The sequence below is a fragment of the Pollachius pollachius genome (assembly GCF_949987615.1).
Source record: "Pollachius pollachius genome assembly, chromosome: 3".
NCBI classification, from domain to species: Eukaryota; Metazoa; Chordata; class Actinopteri; order Gadiformes; family Gadidae; genus Pollachius; species Pollachius pollachius.
Window position 1 is genome coordinate 26,504,997 of NC_136936.1, and position 18,774 is coordinate 26,523,770.

The following is an 18,774-nucleotide window of genomic DNA, read 5'->3' on the forward strand; positions in this document are numbered from 1 at the left end:
CATTTATGTGATAACCACTTGTTTCATGGTGCTTCAGTATTTTTGAAAGACACTGCCAGTTATTATACCCCACTACAAGGCGCGTGTCAGCAACTCTAGCTTCACCAAAAAGCTTACATGCAAAACCATAGACTCTGTTAGAACTTTTGGAGTACAATAACCAATAGGGGTGGGAAAAATAATCGATTCTTCGATGCATCGCGATACTGTAGAACGATTCAGTCTCGATTCAGATTTTTTTTTTTTAATTATTAACTTATCTGAATCGATTTTTTTATCAACTTTATAACTCTGTTTTTACTGGGTCTATTCACATAAAACAAAGATTTGCATAGATATTGAAGCAAAACAAAATAACCACAAACAAGTTCCTTTATTTTTCTTTTCATGATCTGTTATATTGTAGGCTCCATTCTGATCAGTACACAGTTGCAAGACAACAGTAACCTGTTGTTTTACTAGTAGTAGATTTAGCTAACCTGAATATTTACAAGCCTCCTCTTGATACACTGACATAAAAACTTCTGTCTTTCAACCACTTTGAAAAGCTTTCTTTCATCCCTGCGCACTCTTTCTCCTTCCCAATCTTTCTTTTTCTATGTTGTGACCCCGAGAGCTTTCTTCTCTGCCTCTCTATATTGAGGTTCGTGTCATCAGATGACAATATGGTTCAAATTAAAACACTGGCGCTCGCCTCCAGGGAGGGCTCGAGGGGGTGCCCACTGGAGCGCTGTGTGGGGAGGAGGGAGGGAGGGAGGCGATGGAGCGGGGGGGCGCCTTATCAGTGACGGTCCTCTGTTATTGATCATCACATCATTTACACAAACGCTGTTAAATACAGAAAATGCAGACTCAAATAATTTTACCTTCATCGCTTTGGCGCCCCCTCTGGTGCGGCGCCCCTATGCGCCGCATATAGTGCATACCCACTTTATGCGCCACTGAGCATTGGCATGTGCAACACTCCCCGGAGATTCAAGTGAAGAATATAATTCGTGGCAGTTATCCTCTATTTTCAATGTTCAGGTCCTAATAAAACAACACCTTATTAATACCATGGAAATATTTATGACTGAATTAATCAAGGTGGTAATATTAATTTATGGCGTTTTATACCGGGAGATTTTCTGTCGTGCTTAATACCTGCCGTCTGTCCAGTGTTACGGTTTAAGGTGACCCCCTGAAAACGGAGTGCTCGAGTGTAATTTCCTGCTACTGGAATTAAATCGAGCGCTCCCTACTGGAGAACTCATGCAATTGCATCTTTAAATAATAAAGGGTTTAGTAGCCCTTTATTCCATATGGGTTACACAAGGTTGAAATCCTGACACTCTTTCGTTGTGCGGGCATAACAAGATAACGAAAGAGATGAGGCGACAGGATGATTTCACCGTGGAAACACAACGTCTTTAGGAGAGCTAATAGCACAGCGAGTGAGGATCAGAATGACTCCTGGTGAATGCATCATGTCTTGGGCCAAACCTGAAAAGATTTTGGTAGTCCTGCAGAAATGTGGGAATTAACAAAAGAGTTGAAGCTTGATTAGACCAGAAGTGTTCTCGTTTTGATCATAATGGGTCAGGTTCTACAGTCTTTGGATGATATGACTTGAGGTTCATTTCGGTTTGGGTCGATTAGCGGAGACTTTAACCAGCTCTTTGGTCAGAGCTTCTGATCATCACCACACAGACAACAGTGAAAACAACAAGTAAAGCAGTCACACCGGTGCCCCATTGAACACTTTCCACAGCAGATAGAAATGTCCCATCTGCAACTCAGTGAAAATATGAGAGAGAGAGAGAGAGAGAGAGAGCGTGAGAGAGAGAGCGAGAGTGCACCTAGGTACGTAGTTGCTTAGACTTTGATCTCAAACACACACATGAAATCATCCCCTCCACCCAACCCCTGTTGTAATCTCTGCCAGAAGCTGCAGAGGGCAGTTTAGAGATTCTGTGTGTTGATCTTTACTGTATGTATCTCTGGTTTTGTGTGTTTACATAATATTGATGCATGTGAGAATGTGTGCTTGAGTGGATAGTATTATATTCAGGAAGTTTTGGGTTGCTAGGGATGCAATACTCCAATTTAACAGAGCCACAGTGGAAAGTGTTCTAGTCTTCTATTACTGTCTGGTATGGAAACTCGCTCTTCAAACTACTGGTAATGTTTCCTATATGGTCATGAACATAGTAATCTATGCCATTGTGTCACTGTTAATAGAGTTTTTGCCAGTCTCACAAAAACACCACGTGAATGCTCAACTACAGTTGAATGCTGGTCTTTTGGTGACGCTGAGGTGCCTGAAAGTAAACCGATGACAAGACGATGACAGGAGGAGGTTTGTGTTCGTGGCTGTGTGGTGCGTGGGTGGTGGTTGACCATTGGGGATTTTAGTCTCTCAGACACAACACCACGGTGTGTGTGTGGCTGTGTGGAGCTCCATCTGAGCAGCTGTTTATTTTGAAGTCCTTGTCCGAGTGAGGGTTAAGCTTGACAGTGTAACACCACAGTGATGAAGGCACATTTCATACACAAATCGTTGCTCACTGTTTCACTAATACGCAACGACTGTTGCGTATTAGTTGGAACGTATCAGGACCCCTCCTAGACTGTTGGAACGTATCAGGACCCCTCCTTCACTCTCAGGGGGTTCACTGGCTCTTTAAAAGAGCTCTAGCTGAAACAGGGGGTTCACTGGCTCTTTAAGAGAACTCCATCTAAAACAGGGGATTCACTGGCTCTTGAAGAGATCTCCAGCTGAAACAGGGGGTTCTGTCGTGTTCTTGAAGAAAGTAGCTCAATCCGGGTCACTTTTAACTCACTTTATTTGTTAAAGTATTTCGGTATGGTAACTATGAAGCAAAAGGAGGGAATTTTATTTACCACGCGTGGAGAGAGATACTGAGATACTGCAGAGCTATCTTACAGCCCCGGGGGGCTTTCCCCGGGGCTCTCAACGGGTCTGCTGTATGTCTCTGACCTCATCTGACTCCCACTCCCCGTTTGTATCAAGTAGGCGTGGCCTATGTGAAGTAGGCGTGGCCTATGTGACGTATTGGCTCCGGCTTCCTCACCTCTCTAAAGGTGCTGCCATCTGTGACTGGAGTAGTTTTTGCAGCTTATATGTTGGTCCTGCTCCCCTTGTGGCTATGTATAGTAATTACAGCTTATATGTTTGATCCTGCTTCCTTGTGGCTATGTGGAGGTAATGCAGCTTGTGTGTTCGATCCTGCTTCCTTGTGGCTATGTGGGGGCAGCTTATGTGCTTAAAATACGTAACAGTACACTAGCTCTTTAAATTAACCAGATAAAATAGGGGGTTCAAATGTTTTTATATGGAAGGATATGTGTTTAAAGGGGTGTGTGTGTGTGTGTGTGTGTGTGTGTGTGTGTGTGTGTGTGTGTGTGTGTGTGTGTGTGTGTGTGTGTTCGCCCGCAGGGTGCAGCAAATGGTATGCTGGTGGTGCATGGCAGGAGAGATTTCTTTGGCACACAGAGAGTGGAAGTACAGAAACATTGTTGTGCTAATGAAAATTCTTGGGAATGTTGTGAGATTGTTGGTGGTGTCAATTGTTTGAGTGCTTGTGTTGTGATATCTGTAAAAGGTTTAATGGTTGTGTGGTGTAGTGTGTTGTGTACATCTGCCAGACCCAAGGTTAGGTCTAAATTACTCTGTGTTTGTGTCTATTTGATTAGATAACGTACATTATTATTTCTAATAAGAGCCATGGGGGCCGTGACCTTGGTGACTTCTATGGACTGATTAGGCTTCAGAAGACCTCCTGTGTGGATTTTGTAGTTCAGTGTTCACCCACAAAGATTGACACTCCAGTCCACCGGTTAGGGTGTAGCTTCTTGACGCGTTGCTTATCCAGTAGACCTGGGAGATGACATCTTATCTAATACGCTGATTAAGAGTATTACATAAACTGAGCTGATGGCCTGTGTGTGTGTGTGAGAGACTCATTAAGCCGTAAGGGCGGGGGTCCTGGTTTTCAAATGCAGGAAGAGCAGGTTGAACAGGCGACATTGAGCAACAATGAGGTCAGAGAGAGAGAGAGAGAGAGAGAGATGCATGAAGCTGTTCAGAAGGAGTGGTGGGCAGAGGCAGTGTGTGTGAGAGAGAGAGAGAGCAGTGGTGAGAGAGGGAGAGAGAGCAGGGGCATGGGGAGAAGAGGAGGGAGGACCTGACTCAATGGAAGGCTGGATGGTCGAAAGTTTCCTCGAAAACAACTGTGTGGGCCCACACCTCTTCACAACACAGTTCTGTCCGTCTGAAATGCAGAAGTCATGTCTAAGATATCTTAAAAAGTGACCAGATGTTAATGTTGGACAACTCTGACTGAGGCAAGCACAGATGTTATCAAGGGCTGGTTTTGATAGCTTCAAAGTAGCACCAGGGGATGCCAGTAGGTGGTCCAGTGAGGTCAACCTGTTACTTTATTCAGCCAATCCGAAATGTCATGACCTGAATTTCTCCATAGCACTCACGCACGCGCTCACTCGCTCACTCGCTCAGTCACTCAGTCACTCCTTCACACTATAATTAATTGGGTCGCTTAACTGTGAACAAACAATGTAATGTCATATAGGCACCAATTCAGTACAATAATGTATGTTGTTCCAGCAGCAAACCAGTCTCTGAAACAAGAATCATTTGTATTCCAAACTCCTATAGACTTTCCAAATGGTCTAATCTATAAATTTAAGAGCATTCAATTGCATGGGATTGTTCATAACTATTTTTCAATTTGGCTCACCTCAAGCTAATTAATAGCTCCTCTCTCTCTCTATTATGCCCCCAGAGGCCAGATCCTAATTTGCAGTCTGACATAACAACAACATGTGCACCTGCTTTACTGTGTGTGTGTGTGTGTGTGTGTGTGTGTGTGTGTGTGTGTGTTGACTCATCCCATCTCTTCCTAGATGATCCATTTCTAGTTGGTGTCTTATGCTACGAACGCTATAACAGTCTTATACTGTTTCTCCCCAGTCTGCTCTTATCTGCTGCTTATTTCTGACATGGATTTGGGGAATCTGCGCAGTCTCATGAGTAAATCTCAGGATCTACTGGACAAACGCATTCACCAGCTCAAAGATGTAAGTCTCCCTTGCTGCTGTCTTTACTAACGTGTTGCACTGAATAGGGCTGTGAGGTATGGACTTAGACTATAGATCTGGTGTGACAATAAAACTATAACTCATGAGGGCAATCAAATATCAAATGATATCGCTTTAGGTGTGACATGTGTCCTATTTTTGGTCTCTGCAGGATAGGGCTTTATTTTCACTGTTTAGAGAGTAATTAATCACAATTGTGCTACTAAATGGTGAGTTTTAAAAAAAATCACCTTCTGTGATTGCCAATGAGGCCTTTTTGAGGTAGCATTTTCTGTATATGACAGATAGTTTGTGGGTGTCTACTTTGTACAACATTAGAACTCACTGTAGAACTACACTCGTCACTGTAGAACTACACTCATTAATAACCCCTTCTGAAGATTCAGCCACCCAGCAAGTTAGTTTTCTTCTGTGCACTATCTCTAACAACCTTTAGGGTTTTCTGTCTCCAGTCCAGGCTCTGTGCAGAAGTTACGCTATAACATGCTAGGACTTTTGGATTCCAGATTAGGCCCAGGGTGTTTCATTATTTGATAAGCTTGGGAAGACGTTGGGCTGACAGTGGGAGAGAATGTGGAGTGATGACACGCACAAGCACACGCACACACACGCACACACACGCACACACCTCTCCCAAGAAGTGTTTCCATAAAGTTTTCCAGTGATGGCTCACTCTATTCTGAACACCACAGCTCAGTTGGAACTTTCCCCCTGCTCCAAGGTCTGAACCTTGCTGAATTCGGCACCAGACTGCTGCTTTCTGTTTGTGAACCTTAGTGACGTCATAAGTCAGAGGAATATTTGACTCCACTCCAAAACTCTCAGAAACACTAGAGCTCTGATTGAAGGTAGGAGCCGCGGCCACCAGACTACAGTAGACTCTTCACCGAGGCCCAAACACACAAGGATGATATTTGTTTCACCGTAGGAAACAGTGGAGTGGGTCATCCACGGTGTCTGCTTGTTAATAGAGTTGCACATTATTTAAATGGGTGCTGTAGTTGAGGTGGGCCAAAGGCCTGGGACTGTGTCGTTTGTTGGTTTTTTCAAAATAATGTTATCTGTTTAAACGTTTATTGTTGAACATATTTATTTAGTTATTGAAGAGATTTAATACAATTTGTACATAATATAGCTAGTGTTTTATTAAAACTTGGTTTTCCTTTACTGCTTTGAGCAAAATAGAAATATGTAAAGGCTATATATATTAAACGTTCGTACACATATTGGTAGATTATAACTTCCTATTTCTTTGCATCCTAAAATCTGCATCAATTCGGTGCCTAAAAGTTATATCAGTCAGGCCCTACTCATTAGTTCAGTCTCTTAGTTACTTTTCTCTTGTGTTGTTGGTTTATACTTCATGACATCTCCTTGTGTTGTTGGTTTATACTTCATGACCTCTCCTTGTGTTTTTCAGGTAGTGCCAAACGACAGGGGGGGCATGATGGAGTCAGCCCTGACGGCTAGAGACCGGGTGGGGGTCCAGGACTTTGTCCTGCTGGAGAACTACACAAGCGAGGCAGCCTTCATAGAGAACCTGCGCAAACGCTTCAAGGAGAACCTCATATATGTGAGTGGGCGTGGTTAGGGTGTGAATGGGCGTGGTTAGGGTGGGCGTGGTCTTGGTTAGGGTAGGAGTGGGCGTGGTTATGCTGAGTGGATCTGGTTATGGTATGTGGGCGTGGTCAGGGTATGAGTGGGCGTGTTTATGGTGTTTGGGCGTGGTCAGGGTATAAGTGGATCTGGTTATGGTGTGTGGGTGTAAGTTGATGTGGTTATGGTGTGTGGGTGTGGTTAGGATGAAATGGGTGTGGCTAGGATGAAAGTGGGTGTGAGTAGGAATAGTCAACCAAATCAGAATTTAGATTATTAATTAAAGAATGTGTTCTCTACTGACCCTGACCCTGAGGACAGTGGGGTACGGGGTACTGATTCTGCTCTCTTCCTCAGACCTACATCAGCTCTGTGTTGGTGTCGGTGAACCCCTACAAGGACCTGGAGATCTACACCAAGAACCACATGGAGCGCTACCGCGGGGTCAACTTCTACGAGGTCTCACCCCACATGTGAGTCTCCACCCATCTGCCCTCCACCCGTCTCCCCTCCACCCGTCTCCCCTCCACCCGTTTCCTCTCCACCCGTCTCCCCCTCCACCCATCTCCCCTCCACCCATCTCCCCTCCACCCGTCTCCCCTCCACCCGTTTCCTCTCCACCAGTCTCCTCTCCACCCGTCTCCCCCTCCACCCATCTCCCCTCCACCTGTCTCCCCCTCCACCCATCTCTCCTCTACCCGTCTCCTCTTCTCCCTCTCCACCGGTCTGCTCCACCTGTCTCCCCTCCACCCGTCTCCCCATCCACCCATCTCCCCTCCACCCGTCTCTCATCCACCCGTCTCCCCTCCACCCTTTCCTCTACACCCCTCACCTCCAGCCGTCTCCCTCTCCACCCGTCTCCCCTCCACCCCTCTCACTGTCCACCCGTCTCCCTCTCCATCCGTCTCCCCCTCCATCCCCCTCCCCCTCCACCCCTCTCCCCTCCACTCAACCCGTCTCCCCTCAACCCGTCTCCCCTCCACCCCTCTCCCCCTCCACCCATCGCCCCTCCACCCGTCTGCTCCAGCCGTCTCTCCCTCCACCTGTCTCCTCCTCCACCCGTCTCCCCTCCACCTGTCTCCCCTCCACCCCTCTCCCCCTCCACCCATCGCCCCTCCACCCGTCTGCTCCAGCCGTCTCTCCCTCCACCTGTCTCCTCCTCCACCCCTCACCTCCACCCGTCTCCCCTCCAGCCATCTCCCTCTCCACCCATCTCCCTCTCCACCCATCTCCTCTCCACCCCTCTTCCCTTCCACCCATCTCCCCTCCACCCGTCTGCTCCACCAGTCTCTCCCTCCACCTGTCTCCCCTCCACCTGTCTCCCTGCCACCCGTTTCTCCCTCCACCCGTCCCTTCCTGCCACCCGTTTCTCCCTCCACCCGTCTCCCCCTCCATCCTTCTCCCCCTCCACCCGTCTTTGAACCTCAGGATGAGGCATTTTCACCCTGATCTCACTCTGCGGTTTGGTGACACACACGTGTGTGTGTGTGTGTGTGTGTGTGAATACTTTCCAATAAGACTCTTCCCACTCTACTCAACGGAGTATCGAAATATTGTGTGTTTGTTTACAGGAGTTGTAAATGGCATCTGGCAACTAGCCTAATGTTTGGCTGTAAAACTCTGCTGCGTTATTGCGGTTCTGTGTGTGTGATTCACAACACTTCTCTTCTCTCTCTCTCTCTCTCTCTCTCTCGCTCTCTCTCTCTCTCTCTCTCTCTGTGTTTGTTTGTTGCCTGATGGTACACACTTGTACCCAACACACAACACTTGTCCTCCCTTTACTATAAGAACGAGAGATAGGGGTATTCCTCTGACCTTGACCTGACCCTCACACACACAAACACTCTGACACTCATTCCACGGCTGACCCTGGTGCCTTTAGCGCCTGTTGCTTCAAGTCAAAGCTGAAGCAACATGAAGCATTCTGGGATGTCTGGTCCTAAAGGGCTTTGTTTATATTTCATACACGTGTGGAAGGGAATTACCGAGTGGAAAATCTTCCAAGAATGAGGGCTGTTATTTAGTTTGGTTTATTATTTGTTTTCTTAGATAAGGAGGTTAGCTCAAATGAATAATGTTGTGAGGAACCCCCTGGAGGTCGAGATTTGGAGATCGGGCTTCCTTTGTATGTTTCCATAAACCTCATTTTAACTGGACTAGAGTTTTCTCAACCTCTAGTTATAATTAACAGGGGTAATTGTTCAATGGAAAGTGTAGTATACTATGCATGCAAATCAATTATTAAATAGCTTTTACTGTTATTCAGAGCTGAAAAGTGCATTGACATTTTAAAATGCAAGGCAACTACTATTGGTTAGTTGAAAATAATAATCATCATTGAGATTAAACATCTCTTCGAGTGTCCTGGCCAAGACAGGCAGCAGTAGCCTAAAGTCACACATAGCATACACACAAAACATCTGCAGGGGGGAATGGGGATATCAATATCGCAAGACATTTCGGGAAGCTCAAGGAGGGAGTAATATTAAGTTTGAGCAACAAAGTGTAGTCTTGTGGTGGCCTTTTTGTTGATGTTCGGTGTGTGCGCGTGCATGTGTGTGTGTGTGTGTGCGTTTCTGTGTATGTTTGTGCGGTGTGTATGCGGTGTGTATGTGCGTGTGTGTTCTTACCTGCGTGTGTGTCGATGGCGGAGCCGTTTGATTTAAAACATAACGTATTACCTCGGCGAGTGTGTCACTGCCTTTGTCTTGACGTGCGGTTTGTGCGCGTGCATGCATGCGTGCGTGCGTGTGTGTGCACGCCTTTGTGTGCGCTTCTGTGTATGTGTCGCTGCCTTTGTCTTGACATGTGGTGTGCGTGCGTGCGTGTGTGTGTGTGTGTGCGCGTGTGCATGCGGTGTGTATGAGCTGCAGACTGCTTAACTTTGAGTGACTGGTGCGACAGGCCTGCTATTATAGTAGTACGATTTCTACAGTCTATAGACAGAACGTCTTACCTGGGAGAGTTTGTTGACGGCGGAGCCGTTATGTTTAAAAACATAACGTCTTACCTGGGCGAGTGTGTCGCTGCGCTGTGTGCGTGTGTGTTCTTACCTGGGCGCGTGTGTTGATGGCGGAGCCGTTATGTTTAAAAACATAACGTCTTACCTGGGCGAGTGTCGCTGCGGTGTGTGCAAGTGCGTGTGTGTTACCTGTACGTGTGTCGATGGCGGAGCCGTTATGCTTAAAAACATAACGTCTTACCTGGGCGACTGTTACTGCGGTGTGTGCACGTGCGTGTGTGTTCTTACCTCGGCGAGTGTGTTGCTGCCTTTGTCTTGACGTGCGGTGTGCGCGCGTGCGTGTGTGTGTGTGCGCACGTGTCAGTCACTCCAGAAAAATGTGGCGTTTTTTTGTGATTGTTGTGGCCAAAAATCCTTGATATGCGGCACGTTTTCTTAAAAAATGCAATGAAATATGCGGCATATTTATGCAATTTTAGGCAATGAAATTGCGGGAACTTGCAAAAATGGTGGGAATTTGCGAAAAATGCAGCTTTTCGATGACGTTCACGTCGCGTAATTACGTCACTTCATAACGTTCCCATGGCAACAGGGGGGAATGGCTGCTCTTGTGTGAAGTAGACGCAACATTTTTCAACTTTCTGCTAAGATATGTGACTTTTTTGCAACGGAAATGCGGGGATTATGAAATCACGCAAGCATATTTGAAAAAATGCGGCCCCCGCATGAATATGCAGACTTTGGCTGATTATGCCTTGAATTATGCGATCACATTATCACGTTTTTCTGGAGGGACTGGTGTGTGTGCGTTTCAGTGTATGTTCGTGCACATGTGCGTGTGTGTGCGGTGTGTGTATGCAGTGTGTATATGCGTGCTTGTGGTGTATGTATGCGTTTGTGTGTGTGTGAGCTGCAGGCTGCTTGGCACATGCGCACATGACTAACTTGAGTTACTGGTGCGACAGGCCTAGAGTATAGTAGTAAGATTATCTACTGTATTGTTTCATGAAAAGAGTTTAGATTAATTAGCCAATTCTAATGCAATTATAATAATTATTTCTTCTTTTGATGATAAAATACCCATTATTTAATATATCAGCTATGGTATATATATTTATAGTATTTTTACGTATTATATATATCTGTAGTTCATGCTGATGGCTACAAATATCAACCATCCCATAAATAAAATGCCCCGGTATACCGGAAATATTGTATTTTGAACGTTTTGCTCCGGGCCAGAGTAAAATATTGTTTCCCTGACCTCTAGCTGCTCCAGGGGTGTGTTGACCTGTGAAGAGGACTATCAAATGACAGACACCAGCGTACCCTACCACACAGCACTAGCGGCTCTCTTGCTTTGCCCTGCACCTTCAGCTGCAAAAAACAACTCGGGCACATATGAAAAGCTGGAACTACAGCGAGTGGGTGTGGCCACATTAAGACAGAAAGCAGCTCAATATTGGAGTAAATGTTAGCATTCGACAGGCGCAGATCATACACATGTTTACTGTAAGGTTGTTTTATAACAAAGATCATTCAGCTGGAGTATTTGAGCATCGACCCTGCTCTTGTCATTCCCTTTTTCAACATCCTTTCATCTTTGATGCCCAGTGTAGGGTTATGTCTGAGTCTTTACGTACACCCACATGTCTCCCCCCTCTACAGCTACGCCACATCGGACAACTCATACCGCTCCATGCGCACGGAGCGCAGGGATCAATGCATCCTGATCTCTGGCGAGAGCGGGGCAGGCAAGACAGAGGCCTCCAAGAAGATCCTGCAGTACTACGCCGTCACCTGCCCTGCCAGTGACCAGGTGCAAACCGTCAAGGACCGGCTGCTGCAGTCCAACCCCGTACTGGAGGTGAGCTGAGGGGGCACTCTGCACATTCTTTGGATTTAGGTTATTGGTCGGGGAGAAGGTTCAATTGTATTCTACCTCATTATAACATCTTGCTCATTTCCATCTATCACAGTCCTAGGAGAAGTACACACAATACTACACAATACAGGTTAGTATACAACATGATACACACATTCTCTGTTATCATATTTGCAGCAGCAAATGGCTCCTTTCACACCGGACGCGTAGCCAATAAAAGATGCGAAAAAATATAGATGAAATTTTCGCTTAAAAGCGAGATATCAGCTGAAGAATGACAGATGGACTATTCAACTCAGCATTGTGAAGACGAGATTATGCTCCGACCTTTCACTAAATTATTTGATGTATTTAGAGGATTAAATTATACTGGAATTTTAATTATTATTATGTGCGCCTCCGGATGATATTATGAATCATAAAGACTGCGGTCTGATGTCTCTGGTACTCCCACAACAAGAAGATCCAGATTCCTGGAGCTGAGCTGCCGGCAGCTTAGCTCCGGGAGTCCGGCAGGAGCTCCGGCGGCAGAGCTCTGGCGCGGGAGCTTCGGCGGGGGAGCAGGGAGACAACCGGACTCCCTGCCAGACAGACACATAGCAAACTGACAAATTAGACAACTTTTTAAGATATTCTACTTTTAAAATATTATTCAATGTGATTATGTCAATTCAATATGAGTCAATGCGAGGATGGCAGAGCCGTCCGCCCATTCTCTGACACTTCAACAACTTCATACTTCGTAACTTGGTCAATTTCGAACAGTTAACCTTCATTCAAACGTTTAACAAATCAACACACTTGTATCTACAACTGTATTCAAACAGAATTTCACAGTTTTAAGTTTAATTTCATACCCATTTTCATATATTTCCAGTTGGCTATTTCCTAAGGTGGATATGAAAGCTAACCATTGCGGAGCCTAAACAATGTCAAAATTTAACCTTGAAAAATAATGTCAAGCTTAAATTGTTACGGGTTTCTTGTTACACTTGCGCTAAAATGATTAATAGATTGGAAACATGATTGTTATATATCGGGCGTTTCTCTGTGGGGACCCCTGTTTATATGACTAGAGGCTAGGTGCTTGCTACATATCCGGGTTTACTACCGGTAGAAGCTAAATGCTAAAAACAATGCTTGCCTGTCTAATAGTAATTAGGGGTGAGGGAGGGCCATCAGACTTGTCACTCAAACATCTGCGCCAGTGGAGATTTGATTCATGACGTTACATAGCTGTACATAGTTCTCCGGTTGATGTTCTTTTAGTTCTAGTGAGATTATTTCAAGTTGAAGTTAAAAGTTAAAAAGAAATGTAATCATTTTATGCATGATTATTTTGAGGGTTGTTTTATTTTAGCTCATGTAACAAAACATACATTCTCTGTGTGCGTGTGTGCGTGTGTGTGTGTGTGTGTGTGTGTGTGTGTGTGTGTGTGTGTGTGTGTGTGTGTGTGTAAACGTAAAAGTTATTAAGTCAATTCGGTTGCATTTAGGTGTTTATTGTGCTCACCATTGGTCTTTTACATGCCTATTTTGTATGTTGTATATTAATGTCATCTCATTGAAGACCCATTTTCTGATGCTTTCAGTGTGTTCTTTACACAGACCTTGTGAGGTTTGTGTGTGTGAGAAATAGATGAGAGGTTCCTTGTATACCACATCAATAGTTAATAATTAGGTTGTTTAGGTGTGTATTCGTGTATTTGCCATTGCAGAAATATATGATCATCGGTTTTCTGGCAATTTACATTTTGGCCGGGTTTTTGGTGTTTTTTAGTCAATAGTTGGGCTGGAAATTGCCAACAGAACAGCTATTCAATATTTTATCTCAATTGTTTTCAAACTTGATCACATTACCTGTTTGTTTAACTCTTCGCTTTATTTTTTTCCAACCATTTTACATTTTTTGAAATGGTTTGCATGTTTACATTGTTTACTCCATTTAGACTCAAATTCAAATGCCTTCAGCTGAATTAAGCCATTTAACATTTCTTTACGTCTTAACTATGTGGCTTTACTAAAACATTATTTCAACCTCACCTTGCACTACAGCACTACCTGCATTATCTGCAGGAAATGCATTTTCTAGTGTTACCCTTTTACCCTAACCCCATGTCTATGATGTATGTCTGTGCCCATAATGTTACCTGCTGCCCTGGACAGGAGCTCAGCACAGACCCCACACACCTCACGAGCACGCCTCTCCTCTCTCTCTCTCTTGCTCACTTACTCCCTCTTCTTCTCCCTCTCCCTTGCTCCTCCGCTCACTTTGTAGTATTATTTGTTTGTACCTTAACAGTTTCACTTCTATAATCTGAAACCCCTCCTCTCTCTCTCATCCCAGGCCTTCGGCAATGCCAAGACATTGCGAAACGACAACTCAAGCCGCTTTGGCAAGTACATGGACATCCAGTTTGACTTCAAGGTAAAGGCCTGAGGACTGTCTGTTCATGAATTATCCCATGTATCCTCTGTAGTACAGGACAACGCATTGTTAAACTGCTTACTAATCCAAGAGGCTCCCAAATCTATCAAAGCATTTATATTGTTCTTATCTTTCTGTGTTGGACTTCATGTGTTGTTGTTGTTGTTTACACATTGGGCCGTAGTAACGAAGGCCCGAGGCCCATGCAGCTCCTCTCAGACCCTGTCTGCACGACTACAGTGCACACCAGTATTCCCCTCCACCCACACACGCCTCCTCACCCCCTCTTCCTTGCACCGTCCTCCCTCTGCGACCCCCCGTCTTCCCTCCGCCTGCAGGGTGCCCCGGTGGGCGGCCACATCATCAACTACCTGCTGGAGAAGTCTCGGGTGGTGCACCAGAACCACGGCGAGCGCAACTTCCACATCTTCTACCAGCTGATCGAGGGCGGAGAGGAGGACCTGCTGAGGCGGCTGGGCCTGGAGAGGAACCCCCAGCACTACCAGTACCTGGTTAAGGTCAGCTTACACCTTCACTAACTCCCAGGAGTACCAGTACCTGGTTAATATCAGCTAACACCTTCACTAACCCCCAGCAGTACCTGGTCAAGGTCAGCTAACACATTCACTAACCCCCAGCACTACCATTAGCTGGTTAAGGTCAGCTAACACCTTCACTAACCCCCAGCAGCACCTGGTCATGGTCATCTAACACCTTCACTAACCCCCAGCACTACCAGTACCTGGTTAAGGTCAGCTCACACCTTCTCTAACCCCCAGCACTACCATTAGCTGGTCAAGGTCAGCTAACTCCTTCTCTAACCCCCAGCAGTACCAGTACCTGGTCAAGGTCAGCTAACGCCTTCACTAACCCCCAGCAGCACCTGGTCATGGTCAGCTAACACCTTCACTAACCCCCAGCAGTACCAGTACCTGGTCAAGGTCAGCTAACGCCTTCACTAACCCCCAGCCCTACCAGTACCTGGTCAAGGTCAGCTAACTCCTTCACTAACCCCCAGCAGTACCAGTACCTGGTCAAGGTCAGCCTTAACTAACACCTTCAAAAGGTCAATGTACCTTTTTAAAAGTAACCTTATTAGCAGCAAGTTAGCGTAAGCAAGCATAATTTTGCATAATTTAGCTTTAGTTATGTTGATTAAGCGTAAACTAGCATTATTTGGCTAAGTCAGCAACCCTGTGGTCCATGTTTAAAACTGTGCTGAATTGTGTGCTGTGCATAATTAATCATTTCGATTGGAAGGGGAAGTGCAGATTTTATTATATAAGACACACACACACACACCAGAGATGGAAATTAACTTTTTTGCCCACCAGCCACTGTGGCAGGTAGATTTAAAAATCTACCAGCCACTCATCTTTTTTACCAGCCACTTTTTATATGCTATATATTTTTTAAATATATGCAGACATTTTAAACAATATAATAGTAGCAATAGATAAGAAAAGTGTTTTTCATACACATCATTTTTTCCATCAGAAGTGATTTTTACTGTAAGTAGGTGCTAACAAGGAACTGAGTTGAAAATGTTACACTCTTACCGCATATGATAAACAATACACAGGTATCTGCCATGTTAAGTCATGTTTATTTCAAGGGTGTTACGATGACAAGTTTGGGGATAATTCATGTATGCAAAATATTTTCAATAAAAAACAAACATGCATGGCTACACCATCATAAGTCAATAGGAACATTTGTTTTTTCAGTGCACTGGCCATTTAATTTCTTCAATTCAACCAGATGTATAATGAAATCTGCCCCTATAATGCAACAGATGTATGCTCTCGGTATAGGAAGACTCATACTCTGCCTATGCTTTCAAAATTAAACATTTGAAAACAGGCCATGAAGAAACAAGTACAAGAAACAATGACTTAATAAGTGCAAGACACATTGAAAAACGTCAGAATACATTAAATTATATATATATATATATGAACTCGTTAGCGTATCTGTTTGTGTACGTTCGCTATGCAGCCCTGCTATTGCGCATTCACAGACTGGCTTTTGTCAAAGGAATACCCAGTCAATGATGGATTTAATATGGACACAAACGACTAAAAATTGGATCTTTGTATGGATTTATATGCACGTTACGGGATGAATTGATAAGCTCCTGTAAGGGCTACGATGGCACAGATGACAGCTGATTTGGAACGGAACAACAGCAAAGTAAGGAACTCCGACTTTTTTACTGTTCAATTATTAATGTTTATTTTGAACGAGTATTGGAAAACTCGCTCGGAATATCCAACGAGTATTCTAAGCCTGTAAAATGGTATTCGGGACAGCCCTACGTCTTAGCACACACACTTGACATCTGTTTTGACCAGAATGACGGGTGTTTTGACAGACTGAAGCAGCTGTTTGCCAAACAAGTGAGCAGAGCTCTAAGGTTACCCAACATGCTAGTTTTTCGACAGCAACAAACTATTGCATTAGGCCTAATAGAAAATAAAAAAATAACTTACCATTCGTGCCATTCAAAGTCTTGAAATGGCCTTCCCTTTTTGGAAATTGCGTGTGCATTTCGAAATAGTAGAGCCAATTTCGAAATTCTATCAAGCTGGGCTAACGAGCGTCCTCATCGCTGTCGTGGTTTCGGGCGCTGGTTTTCCCTTGGCAATTTTTAAAACGTGAAGGTGACTATTTGAGGACTCGTGGTCCTTCACGGCTTCCAATTTTAGGTTTTGTGTCCCACTCACATAACTATTGGACCTGTGGCCATCCGAAGCATGTTTACACAGAGAGCACAGAACATTGTCTGGTTCGTCCCGTCAAACAGCAGCCAGTCACGGAGTTGCCCACTGTCCGATGTTCGCCATCTCTTATTAAAACAACGCTTCTTTATGGGGATGACAGCAGTACTATCATCCGCCACCTGTACCTGGCCTACATTCTCCTCAGCTGTTCTCTTTCCTCCAGTGAGGAAACGCAACATTGCTTTCTCTAGTAGTTCTTTCCAATAATTAGCCTAGCATACTATACCGAATGTTGATACCGGCATATTATCTCTATGGTAACCGGTATATTATCCCGGATGTTGACAATCGCAGTTCAGCAAAAGAGGCGTAGAAGAAGAAGGGGGCCGGATGTTGACAGTAATGGTTGTGGAACTGTGCAGCACCGTATGACGAATGTATTAAATATGCAAATTTGATCAGACCTGACTGGAAAGTATAACCCGACACAGTGGCGGGTGAAGTGACACAATTCACCCGCCACCATACAAATCCACCCGCAAATGGCGTGTGGTGGGTGTTAATTTCCATCCCTGACGCGCACACACACACACACACACACACACACACACACACACACACACACACACACACACACACACACACACACACACACACACACACACACACACACACACTCCAGCAGTGTAATTAAGCTTTGTAGAGCGACTGTATTGAGGCGTGCCACTGTCCCCAGTGAGGAGCTGGGGCTAACAGGTGCTTGATTTCTGATTGGCTTGTTCCCGGGAGGAGAGGAGGGCGTGGCGCCCTGAGGCTGAACTCGTCTTGTTTGTCTGTCCTCCCCAGGGTAACTGTCCCAAAGTCAGCTCCATCAACGACCGCAGCGATTGGAAGCAGGTGCGGAAAGCCTTGACTGTGATTGGCTTCAACGAGGACGAGGTGGAGGTGAGGACCAATTGCATGCATCGGTGGGTGGGTCATAATTATTTGGCCTGCTAAGCCCTTTGACACTGTAATAGTGATTAAGGCCTGTACAAATAAAATTTAATTTAATTTGCGTCCTGCTCGGGTCTGGCGTGGGGAATGGTTGTATTGTCAAAGAGGGGGAGGATAGGATGTGAGTACAAACAATTTTAGGAGTTCACCGCTGGACCAGGTTGATGTTCTTGTATCTAACATTACTTAGCCATTACATAACCATTACTCATGGGGCAGAAGGGACTATTATTATGAGAGGGAGGAGCCATTTAGTGTTGTTTAGTATGTTTTTAAGTAACACAATCTTCGACTCAGTGGTTTAAATTAACATGGCAAGTTCTCTTCAGTTCATGAGGCAAGAAGTTGTAATCCTTGTTTGCTCTAAAACAGTTATTCATATAGGTGTTTGGAGCTGTTATATATATATATATATATATATATATATATATATATATATATATATATATATATATATATATAACAGCTCCAAACACCTATATGAATATGAATATGAATATGAATATGAATATGAATATGAATATATATATATATATATATATATATATATCCGTGGTGGCTGGTGGTTTTTAAAGTGAGGGAGGAAGGAATGTGTGCTTGGTTGCCATTGGCCTGCTTACACTCAGTCAGTGGCGTATGGTGGCATAAGTTTGTGAGACTCAAGTTGTTTCAGGGGGTTTTGGGGAACTACAAAATAGCAGGGAAGGATAATTATTTGAATTGATATAAATCCACCAGTGACAGCATTGTACTTTAAAAGCTGATGGACAGCATGTCTTGGACTACAAGGGCAGAAGGAAAGGATGCAAAGCCAATTAATCAAATCAAACCTACCCTTCATTTGTAAAACTAAATTAAAAAATCTGCACTGTACTACAACGAACAGTAGAGCACCGCTCGGTGGAAACGAGGCATACGGCTGAGCGGGTTTGTTGGTTTTCATAGCCTAGACTTGATAGGATAACCCCTCCCTCCAGGCTGCTCTACAGCCAGGGCTCCTGCTTATTGGTTCATAGCGCAGCCATGCGCTATGAACAGACATAGGCGGGATCCAGATCCCTTA

The 18,774-nt window shown here is 44.7% G+C and overlaps 1 protein-coding gene across 3 annotated transcripts in view; it reads left to right on the top strand.

Annotated features, from left to right (window-relative positions):
- Nucleotides 1-18,774, top strand: part of LOC307073690 (unconventional myosin-Ic-like) — a 77,247-nt gene that overhangs the window by 18,682 nt on the left and 39,791 nt on the right. For 2 of the 3 annotated variants that reach the window (XM_079733611.1, XM_079733613.1), the window contains exons 2-7: nucleotides 6,542-6,694; nucleotides 7,075-7,190; nucleotides 11,348-11,546; nucleotides 13,912-13,992; nucleotides 14,331-14,510; nucleotides 17,562-17,660. In XM_079733611.1, the coding sequence (XP_079589737.1) occupies nucleotides 6,542-6,694; nucleotides 7,075-7,190; nucleotides 11,348-11,546; nucleotides 13,912-13,992; nucleotides 14,331-14,510; nucleotides 17,562-17,660 (828 nt within the window). Of the gene's footprint in view, nucleotides 1-4,993; nucleotides 5,101-6,541; nucleotides 6,695-7,074; nucleotides 7,191-11,347; nucleotides 11,547-13,911; nucleotides 13,993-14,330; nucleotides 14,511-17,561; nucleotides 17,661-18,774 lie in introns of all 3 variants that reach the window. The other variant, XM_079733612.1, reaches the window with a different exon arrangement.